Below are 12,379 nucleotides of genomic sequence, written 5' to 3'. Positions count from 1 at the left end.
ATGCTACGAATAATTGCTTCAACCTTTACCAAATCACGCGTGTGTCTAATTTCCGGATCATTGTCGTTTGTTTCTAGCGAATTACAATAATACTTGGTGAAATCAAGTTTTTATCAGACACACTAGGGTAATTTGAGTCCTATTTCGGGAATTTTTCGGTATATTCTGTGATGCAGAAAGGATATATAAGATGGACATATCAACCGAACAAACGTTTATACTAATACCTGGTTTCACTTTGTATACTGTTACATAAATCTAATTGTATTTATCCGAGTACACTAAAGGTATTATTTATGACTTTTTACTTCCATTCATTTTCTCCGCACGGTCGTTCATTTGCTGCCACACAGGTCAGTCATGTTTGGACAACTTGAGACGGTGATGGTTTAATCCAAATCTTAAAGTACTACTTTAAGATAGTGACCACTGTTATCCAGTGTTATTTTACTCTTCGTTTGTTTTAAAAGAGGTTTTCCCTTCTCATGATTCTAAGTCCAGCGTTTGGTATATCCCGTAACAGCAAGTACTACGATGGGATATTCTTCGTTGTCAGTTCTCATGTTACCAGTGCAGCTATCAATAACTGTCTTGGTGACCGAAGCCAGAAGTCTGATCGCCTCCAAGATCAGCAACTTTTACACAAACAACATTAAACACGATGCCAATTGAAGTTAGGTTTCGAGCTTTTTTATGCGGTGAGACGTAAATGGGTACACTCCTTGTGGGACCACTTCTTACACCCATCATATGGCATTACTTCCTTCACTGAAAAAAATTTCCACACGGATTTTTTGTAAATTCTGTATGTTCCGTCTTTAGTGCATGCTCTCTCAATTGTGACTATAGAGACATACCTATGATCTATTCAGATGGAGAGTCATGAGCAAAAAGATGCACCTCGATCAAAATTTCACTACTTCTGTGCCACACAGATTGCAAGCTAAGCGATTTCATGAGAGCTCAACAGAATGTATGGTTATTCCGAGTACATTTTCAGTAGATTTCCTCTGAATAAACAGTGACATTTATATTCAGAAACGTTCGCAATGACAAAGTAAAAATCGAATCTCCTCATTATTTGCGACAATTTTTGTATAACCACATTTATATCCAATATTTACTATTTATCTGTAAGACGGACATTATTAATTAGCTGATTAGTACACATGCTAGGGTTGACATCCAAATAAATCCAATCTCCGTCGTCTATTCTTCCACTTTAACTGGTCACAGCCTGTAAATAAAATTTAAATTGGTGTTATAAAATCCTTTTAGGCATAGATTACTAATTAACATCGCTTTCAGGCTTATGTTTCGCGTTATACCGCTGGAGAAAACTGCGCAGAGGAGCCTTTGTTAACCGAGTGAAATCCGTTCGTGGTTGTTATCCTAAAAGTTTACAAGTAGCATACACCTCATAAGTCGTTACTGTTTTTGTTTTTTAGTATACTATTTCATTTTGTGCTATTTGTCAGTTTTTTTGTTTCCAGACAGTCACATCGGTCTTTGTGTTAATTTTCTTTTTGCATATAATTAGCAAAGTCGCGTATTGCCACATTTTGAATAGGTTTTTTTAATGGCGTCCACTACAACATTTTTAAAGTAAATACACTCTGGCTCACAATAAGTTTAAAGTCATGTAAAACGCAAGTGAAGCTATGTTTCGGAGAACTAAAGAGGACCAGGAGGAAAACTGCATAAAATAAGTACAATTTGTTCAAAAATACAGCCTGAAAATATTTATTGCGCTTCAGTAAAATTTATCTTCCTTTTGTAACTAACTTAGTAGAAAACTAAACGAGGATCCTCATCAATTCCTTTTCTCAAAAATGTTCGACAACACTAAAATCTATATCGTTTCTAATATCTCAAAGACGGTGTCTTGATGATCCGATGTATCAGTCATATCGAGACATTCTCATCAAGGTCCAAAATCGTGCGTAGGCCACATTCTTGCTATTCTAATCCCACCCAGTCATCGAAAAATGTAGTGATATGAAAACGAATGACATGAAATTCGCAAAACACATCCTCAATACCAAAGTCGATGTTTCAATTCGCTCAGTGCGTAGCGTACTTGCTGATACTGATTTCCACTTCATTTCCGTAAAACGTTTATCATCAAATGGTGAGATAACATTAACGACATACTTAAGATCGAATCCCGTTCTCCAAGTAACAGATCTACACCACCACTGCTGCTACAAGGATATCATCAGTGACGAATTTGAATTGATTGGGCAATCTTACCTAACTCCATTGTTGGAATAGAACAATTGGGAGGGTTATATTATCTTACTCTGAACGAAGTAGTAGTAGTAGTACTCATAGCTCCTAAGATGTTTTTTATGTTTCATTCACACCCTTAGCCGATAGATGATTTCAAAACACACACTGTATAACGGATTGAAAGCGACCCTGATTTCAGTTATGCGACCATTGAATGAAAAACCTTATTATAACCCAAACAAACTGAAGTTAAAAATTTCAACTCATTGATCTAAATAGAAAATATCAGACGTGAGATATATAAGTTTGCATTTAAACATACACTGTCAAAAGTTAATACTGCTAAGGATCTAGAAACAAACACAAAACAACCGTAATATGCTTTATGATTTTCGATAATTTTCCACTAAACATTATTTTGTGAGAAAACTTACTTTCAAAGTGTTTTTATTGGGTTACGAATTGTACAATTAAACTGATTTACTGGCTCTTACTAACTAAACTAAAAATCTCATCTTTAGTAAATGTCAAGAATATATATACAAATCTAAGGATATTTTTCTGCCCCTTCACCATTATGTTGTCAATAAAACAGTAATTATATATTGTTTATTTATCAAAACAAAACATTGTATATATTTTGGACCCTTATTATTAACATTATTATTATTAGGACAAAATAGAATAAAGACATACTTGTCTAGAATCCATTATTAATATATTTTTCGATAGCCATTTACACTCAGATATATAATTGTTTCATACAAACACGGAAATTACAATCACTTTTTGTTATATCCTAGTAAGAAAACAAGTATGTGTAACTTCCGGGACCTATTAATGGACGATTATTCTATATATATTCTTATTGTCTAACTATTGAGTAACTAGATTGTATATATATATATATATATTCATTTTATTATAAGCTTCATTTTGACCAATGGATTATTACTATCCAAATTACTGTCCCTAAATTATATTCAGTTTATTGATTACTCTACCCCCATGTCCACAGCTACATTTGGCTCGATCTTGTACAAATATTATTTTCTATTTTATGGTGTGATGTGGTCTGTCTGTCTGGTATATAAACCAAGTATGCTTGAAATAAATGATTCGCATAGTTGAAGCTGTAATTGGTGTTCTGGACTCAATTGGAAGGGCTAGGCAGACAAGGGACCAATAAGGACGTTAGACTACTCATACTGGTCGAACGTGATTGATTTGTCACAGTGTTAAGATTAGACGAGTCGTATTTTGATTGGTGGATAATTCACGTGATAAAAGCCGGACATAAAAATCAATAACGAATTAGCATACGTCCTTTATATTATTTTCTTATAAAGTCACAACACTTTTGTTATCTGATATTTTTGCAGCCCAGTAAAACATAGTGTTCAAGAGAACAATCTTGTTTTATTAACGGCTTATGTTGTTTCAATTCATAAGAAATATGTATAGTATTGTAGTTCAATGTTTAGTTTTTGTTATGAAAAGTAACAAAATCATTTTGTAAACTAATAGCATCATAAAGTAATTATACTCATTATAACACTTAATCATATCAATGAAAGTATAGTTAAACTATAAAAAAAACTAAGATGTAAATCAAATTCTCTCTTGTTGATCTAATTTGTTTGTAACCTGACGGATTAAAGTTTCTAAATCACCAGCTTTAAAAGAATGAAAAATTTGGAAAAAAAAGAGAAAAGAATAATTTCAATGGATCAATTCTAATTTATATAAATACAATTAAAATGAAATAAAATTATAATTTAAAAACAACTTGTGTGGTAAATTCCATTAGAAAATGGTACTCATTGAATAAGCATTGGGAATTAAGAGTCAGTTTTTATATCGATTGACTCGCCTATTAGAGAACAGTGAATTATCGATCACAGCAATGATACACAAAAGCCGTGTGAGCAGTCTTGAGTACTTATCAGTCCTGCTTTTTGCTTAGACCAGCCAGTTAAGTCCAGAACACCAATAACAGCCTCTGCAATATGAATCATTATTCTCAAACATACTGGATTTATATACCAATCAAACAGACCACATCATACCATAAAATAGAAAATAACATTTGTAAAAGATTTGGCCAAATGTGGCTGTGAATAGGGGGAACAGTAATTAATGGACTGGGGATAACTCAAGAATGGTAAATCGTATAATAATAGTTCGTGGGTCAAAATAAAGCTTATAATAAGAGGGACATGAATATGAATAGTTTAGTTACTTAGCAATTATACAATAGGAAATATATATATCGCATTGGTCCGTAAATAGTTCTCAAGGTTATCATTCATAAATCTGCACGGGATATAGCATCAGTAAATAAACTTCATCTAAACTTGGAACTTATCAACAGTTTATACACACATCTCCACACAGAATCTAATGAAATATTAAAAGCATACTTAGTAGTGACTAACTATGACATTGAGATTTTTACGTTTTAATGCAAATCAGTCCTTTATCAAGTCAATCGGTTACTTAGAATGGAAAATAACAACCAACCAAGCATATTAAATCAGATTAATGACTGGGATTCATTTCGATTTGTGATACATGATAAATCCTACTGTCACTGAAGTACATTATAATTGAAACTTATCTCCAAGATGAACAAACTTTTTTAAAACATACATAAACTGATCCCCTATATTGAGAAAACAATAATAAACTAATTATTAGCCAATGAAATGTTCATCATAAAAAAGATAAACCAATAAATTTAGTTCTCATGAAATACTATAGCTTACGTTTTATCGTACTGTAATATATATATATATATATATATATATATATATATATATATATATATATGCGACTGTGCAGATTTGATAATGCACTACTTTTAAAGAGTTCTTAGACTAACTGTTTCGTGATATGGGAAACAATTCAGTCCATCTTCAATGGAATAGAAAATCATGAGCTACAGATAAAAAGGTTATTCATAAATGTATTTCACGAAGATGCAAAATAAAGAAAAAACAGTTTCCATAGATTATTGTTAAATTCAGCTTAAATTTAGACGATGAACCAATGTGTTAATTCAAGACTGGAATTTTCATTTAACCATTAAATTTAAGCTAGAAAGCCAACAAAAGAGAGAAAATGTAATAAATATTTTGATCTTAAATCTACGAAAAGAAGAGAAACTAAAATGTTTTGAAATACAACTATTTCGGATTTAAAAAATCCTGTACAACTTATTTCCAATGGTTTACTATGAATAATGATGATCAAGATAATTCATTGAAGAAGAAGAAGAAGAAGAAATAATTCCATCTAAACTTAAACTGAAAAATATAATCAAAATCAGAAGGGGTTTTATGGAGATTTCAGTATTTTCATAGTTGAAATCATTAGTCAATTGAAGCTAAGACCACCATGGAAAACCAGGAAGCAATTAACAGCCGTTTCGTCCTATTGTGAGACTCGCGATGCGGGATCGTGGATGCGCACTGCTGAGGAGTCCCATAATAGGACAAAACGGCCATCCAGTGCTTCCAGGTTTTCAATGGTGACCTAGCTTCAATTAACTAATGATTGCAACTATGAAAATCAAAATGTTAACATATTTATTTAACATTTAATTTATATATTTTTCTGTTAGTTTATTCCACTACAAAAAAGTACATTTATTTGATTTTCAAACTGTAAACAAAATGAAATTATTTATTGTACAATATGATTGTAATTAAATATATTACATGTTGGGATGACCCTGCATTTTTCTCGCAAGCGACATGACAAGCTCAGGGGTCATCAAGGAGCATTTCAACCAATCAGCACTTAATTAGAAGTTATGTGAAGTTATGTTACTAAAATAACGAAAATGGAAAAGTCACATGTGGAGATCCTGATTAGCTGATTGATACACTACTACTATGTTTAGCAGTATTATAGAACTTTCAGTAAAACTCAAGGACTCTTAAATTACTATAAAATCCCTATATTTTCTGTACATGAATGAACCCTGTAGTAAAGTGCTTCCCCCACACTTTGTGTCTTTTCTCTGGTCTTCAAGTCGGTGTATAGTTCTAACTCGGGGGTACGGAACTAGCTTAGGATCTAAATATAGTGTTCACAATCGGCAAGACGTAACATTATGAATTAGATGAATTCATGTAGAATAAAACAATAAAGAACATTGACTAAGATAGAAATCAATAAAAAAGTATGAATCGTTTATAATCTGAAAGAAACAATGAGACGTATCTTGATTGGACTTCAATATTTCACACTGAAGAACAATGAGGTAACAGTCTCCCATATTACATATCTTGATTCATGCTACCATATAGGTTTGTTTACTTTTAATACACTGTTTTGTTGTATTATCGGAGAAATCAGTATACTTGCAATTATAAATTTAATTTGATTGAAAGTTTTTTATAATGACTTGTATACTTATTCTTTACTGCCCCTTCCAGCCAAACAAGTTGGTAAAGCCTAGTAGACCCTTCAGGAAAAGAGGCTACATTGAAGCACGGTACAACTACCGGGACTTAATAGTTGTTTTTGCATTATTTTTTATCTTTGGTTTAACTTCCTGTCCGGTGATTGCTGACCACCTATGTACTACATAGCAATGATTAATTATACCTTTTTTAGTTGAAAGTGTCATACTGCGACCAGGGTATGGACATTTATTTTGGCCATTTTGAGAGTTATTTTTATTTATTTTAGTTTTAGCTCCAGTTTTGGTTAGATTGTATTGTGGATGACCTGACTTACACTTAACATATAAAATGCTAGGTGATATACTGGCTACTGTATGGAGTCACCCGTATAGGGCTAAAAGAACAAATCAAGTTAAAGATAGTGATCTTCAATATCACTATCAAAACCCATATAATGCCGAATTAAACCAAAATAATAATCAACTGACTATAAGAGCTACCCAGGATCCTGAACTCACTCTACATGAAACAAAACTCGGTTTAAAAAACATGAAAAATCAAACTACTCCCGGTAATAATGGTAAAACAACTGAAATGATAAAGCATGGGAGATATAAACTAACTGACATACTACTAAATATAATGAATAAGATATGGAGAAATTCATGCACTATGCCAGACCACTGGCTAGATGAAGATGTGATATGTATATACAAAAATAAAGGTTTAAGATCGGACCCTAATAACTATAGAAGTATCTTTCTTTTGATACCCAACTTGTGTTATTTCTTAATTTTTCTACTGTTTGATGAGACAAAAGAAAACTTATGAGATGAATCGCATTTTGCTAAAAAAAAATCCACCTTGTTCAATGAAATTCATTTCTTTTGGTTACATTAATCCATCCGGTGATATACAAAAGTAAAATGCCACTATTTAGTGAACAATAACACATATCACTTTCTTCCCCTTAGCCGTTTAAGACTTAATAAAAGATTTCACTTATTCCTTTCAGTCACTTATTAGTTATTGTTGTTTTTTTAGTCCTTCATTTTTTCGGTGTCTCTTTTTCAGTCTTTGTATATTTAAAATGATTCTTCATATACCCTTTTATTGTGCCAAATTTAATTATTGTCATTTTAATGAATTTATTTTCACAGGCCTTGACCGAACTCCCATATTGACATGTTTATTTAGACTTTTTCTGTGCTTATTACTACCAGTGAACCTGCTTCACTGTTAATACTGATTTAAAAATTGTTTCGATTGAATCACTCTGTTTCATATTAGCATGAAAATAGACATTATTAAAGCTTCATAAAGGTAAAATTTCGAACAGCATTGTTTACTTATATGTATCATTCTAAAGTAAAAGTCAACTAATATTAGAATATTTAAAAATTGGTATAATTTTTCATAATGTTCCTAAATCAGAACAACTATAGAAAATGACAACAAAAATTATCGTTACAAAAACATCAAACTTAATATCTACTAGTATAGAGGTTTGTGGGGATTGCTGAATGTTAGTGTGTTCACGAACCGACCTAAGTTAGATAATCATTGAAAACTATAAAGCCTTTGACACCACATTTTAGTTCTCGTACGGGACTCTTCAGTGGTGTCTTGGTTCTCAAAGGTTGAGTCGAGGTGGTTTATTATCTCAGTCAACTGATACCAACTTACCAGGATCTGATGAATTCTCCATAGATCGTCTTACGTTCCCTAAATTATCGATGAGAGAGGATGGCGCAAAATTCATAGAAGATCGATTTGAGGTCGATAATTTGTAGTTACTTAGACCTGAATTTGGAAATGTGTTGTCTTCCAATATCAATTTTACAGTAGAAGGATTACGACTGGGAAGTTGATGTGAAATTGATTTGGATCTATTTTTCTGATTATCAACTACGTGTAAACCATTATTATGATGTAAGTGGGAATCTACAACAATACCATTATGTTCATCAGCATGTACAGAATAATTTGTCAAATGAGGAAGATTTTTAACAGCTGCTGCTTCAATAGTTAATTGTTTAGCTTTTTGACAAGCTAATTCCGCTTTTTGTTCAGCTAAATAAAATTGATTCTCGGTTTCATGTAGTCGTTTTTCAGTGTTGTATAACTTCGTATTCAAATCTGAAATTTGATTAGTAAGAATAGTTTTTGATTCTTCATGTGATTTCGATTCATTCTGAATTCGTTGCTCTAACTAAAATTTAGATGATAACAATACTATGGTTAAGATGATATGATACATATTACAGGTTTTATGAACACAAACCAAAAATAAATAAAGAAAATTATCATAAGTCTTTAGTGAAGTTAGATAATGCCAGCAGTGGAATATAGGTTGAAAATTTGTCCCGCTTGAGACTGATCTGTTGGGTGTTCCAGTAAGCTTCGCTTAAGATGTTCAAAGTGTTATAAAATGAGCTACTGAGTTCATACAGGTTTTGCAATGAATATAAATCTTATTTATGAGGGTTTGTATTCCCCAGTTATTTGAAACTAAGATTAACATTGACCATTCTCTTTTAATATATGAGCATTGTAAACAGTCTGCCTCAATACAGTCATTTAGTCACAGGCTTTTGGTGAATCTGGGAGGTAGCTAGTAGTGGAACCTAGAAAGTGCGTTTGGGACTTGTCGGCTGAATGTGCCGATGGTTTCATTTACACAAGCTGTACAATCGTATTTATAGTTAATTTTATTTGTTAGTCTACAGTAAAACATAATGATGTCGAATAATTAAAAAAACTTGCAGTGGTTTTTTATAATGAATTGTTTAAGAAAATCAGATACTGAAAGGTAGTTGTATAATAACCGGCTGATGGAAAGTGCTAATGTGAAGATAATTGTCGACTCGATAACTATCAAGAACAGAATAATTAAAAGTTGTCATAATAGCTAAATTAATAATTGTGGAAATAATTGGAAAGTAGTAGAAATAATAGTTAAAAACGATAGATTATGGAAGATATCAAGAAAGGTTAAGATTATGGAAGAATGATGGAATGAATAAACTGTATTTGTACGTGAAGCTTAAGCTTAGACCAGTGGACAGCAATAGCCTCTGCTGCATATAAGTTTTTCGTTCCCAGTCCTCTTGAGATGACTCTTTTGAATGTATGTATGATTTTGAGAGGGGCTTCTGGTGAAGCAGAGTGACCACAATTAACTAATTGCTTCAAGCTTCAGCTTTTGATTGAGTTCCTTAATCCTTTAGGAAGTCTGGCGGAGTAGTGTCCAGAGATGCTTTCTGAAAGAGCTTGTTTTGTGTGTCCTATGTAAAAATAGGTCACCTTCCTCATTTGAAAACATGCAAGGATACAAAGACAGCGTATAAACTTACTGGGTTTCCTAAGTTTTCTATCAAGTTTGCCGTAAAGAATACTACAACCTTATTTTTAAAAGCAGGTGGATAATATTTTACTAGTAACTACTGATATGATGAGGTCAATGTAGTGATTTGTGATTACTACATAATTACTACAACTTTAACAGGGGGTCCAAATCAAGACCGTTAGCTCTTGTGAGGAACGCATGACCAACAAAAATACAATTCTTTTTTTAATCTTCCATGAGGTGAAATACATATTACCTACAAACATACTTGTCTACGTTTTTGTTTATCCTGTTCAATTTGTTCAAGAAGTAACTGATTCTCTTTAGTTAATGTTTCAACATTTAATTTTGTATCATCCAACTGTTTTGTTTGTGTATTATGCTTCTCGGTTAGCACTTTTAATTGGTATTTGATTTCATTATACGCAGATATTTGATTCGTATGATCATGATTTTGTTCCAATAACTACAAACCAATATAATCAAACGTAAACAACCACAAATTTGAAGCAATAATTCCAAATTTAATCAGTCTATACAATGTCAAAACTTCTGAAATACATACTAACTGATGTTTTATTAAGCTTTAAGGAAAAATCTATCATCTTAAAGCAGGTTAATTAGCGAAAAGTCTTTAAAAAAGTAACGTGAAAGCTGATTTCATGAACTCCGAGTTTGGAACCACTATTTTAGGTCACTGAAGTAGAAATCATTTTACTTTGGAAATTGATTTTAGCTGCTAAATGGCCGAAAAAACTTATTGGACAGTCCTGCAGTGTTGTTGAACCAGACACTTTAAAGAAATTAATCACTTATTTGTTACAGTTCTAAGTGTCTTGAAAATGTATATGAAAAGTGTGATTTCTTTCAAGTTAGTTTTTTTTTTCACAATTCCATGACTCAACGAGATATAAGGTTATCGGTTACCAATCATATTGGTTGTCGAAGCTTGTGTTATCGTGACAAACCTATTTTTTATTATTGTATTACATCAGTTAATTCATACCAATAAATAACACAATCATTTGTTCATTGTTATTAGAAAGTAGTTTGTTCTAAATCTAGGATCACAATTAAAGTTCTACCCAATGAAACCCATAAAGAAATTGGCGAAACGATATCAAGTAGTTGATCAACATTATTTAACATCGAATTCGAGTATTCCATGACAAAATTCGTAAAATTTATCATATATTTGAATAAACGAAATAGTAACAAGAAGAAAAAGCAAATTAGTAATCAAGAATATAACTGAAAGTTATGAATGATATATTGAGTAATATGTGAGGTGAATACCGTTTGTCACAGCTTTTCTTTTCAGTTGACTATGTGTAGGATTTATATTGTTAGACATCATCGCAGTTAAAATTGGGATGTGATCAAAATCTAACCTCTTTTTCTGCCGTCTAATGGAAGCCTATACTTGGGGAAATCTGGCAAACACCTTATCATGTATAATCCATCAATAGATTATATATCAATTATGGAATCTGACTGGACAAGAAAATATTTAAGTTTTATTGTTTAAATACATGAAATGAAAAAAAATTGGATAATCTTCACCTACCTTACGTTCTAAATCCCGAATATCTAATTGTAACTGTCGATTCATTTTTTGAACTTCTAACAATTCTTGTTGAAGTTGACTAATATGTTCTTCCAGTTTAGACTTTTGTATTTCACTTTCTTTATGTAAATTGGTTGAAAATTCTACTGTTTTATTTGAATTAGCAAGTTGTTGGTCAACTGTTGCCTGATTGATGATAATAATAACAAATGTAATAGAATTATACAAATAGATTCACACTTTAAATTACAACATAACAACAAAACGCCATTTCACCAACTGAAAAAACTGTTATCCTAAATTACATTGTTAGGGGGATACGAAACAAAAAAAACATGTCGTGTGACGCTGTATCAAGGTATTCCACTGATGATCCAGATCTGAGAACGGAGACAGTCCTAAATATCGACAAGGGGAGAATACAAGCCTTCACACTTGTTGATCAAGTTAGTAGCTATTTGTGTTCAGTGGATAACCCATTTGACATTTGAAGCAAAAAGCACTCAATTAGAGTCTCAACGTGAACAGTGTGATAAGTTTATACCCAGCTGAAGAGCTTGAAATAAGCCAAAACGCTTATCTTGAATTCTAATGTTAGCCACAAGCCAAATGTAGTATTATCCATCATTTGATAAATTTAATGGTTATCAGGAAAAGATCAGGTTTGAGAAATGTAAAATTTGGGTAGGAATTCTTTAGTACATTAACCCGTATATTTTCAGAAATTTTTTTAATTAAATACTTGTTTTTGTAATCTCCATATAGTCTTTATTAAAAGCTATCCTTCGATTCAATAATTCTTGTCATATCTTTTAC

At 31.9% G+C, this 12,379-nt stretch overlaps 1 protein-coding gene across 1 annotated transcript; it reads right to left on the bottom strand.

Moving 5' to 3' along the window:
- Nucleotides 1-1,964: 1,964 nt before the first annotated feature.
- On the bottom strand, nt 1,965-11,608 carry Smp_154820 (hypothetical protein; the record flags this gene model as incomplete). Its single annotated transcript, XM_018795640.1, has 4 exons — nt 1,965-2,153; nt 8,326-8,859; nt 10,265-10,462; nt 11,564-11,608. The coding sequence occupies 4 exons, from the start codon at nt 11,606-11,608 to the stop codon at nt 1,965-1,967; spliced, it is 966 nt and encodes a 321-aa protein (XP_018649933.1).
- Nucleotides 11,609-12,379: the final 771 nt, after the last annotated feature.

This window comes from Schistosoma mansoni, chromosome 2, assembly GCF_000237925.1.
Source record: "Schistosoma mansoni strain Puerto Rico chromosome 2, complete genome".
Lineage (NCBI taxonomy): Eukaryota > Metazoa > Platyhelminthes > Trematoda > Strigeidida > Schistosomatidae > Schistosoma > Schistosoma mansoni.
Note: the sequence above shows the minus strand (reverse complement) of the source record. Positions and strands in the feature narration are given on the sequence as shown.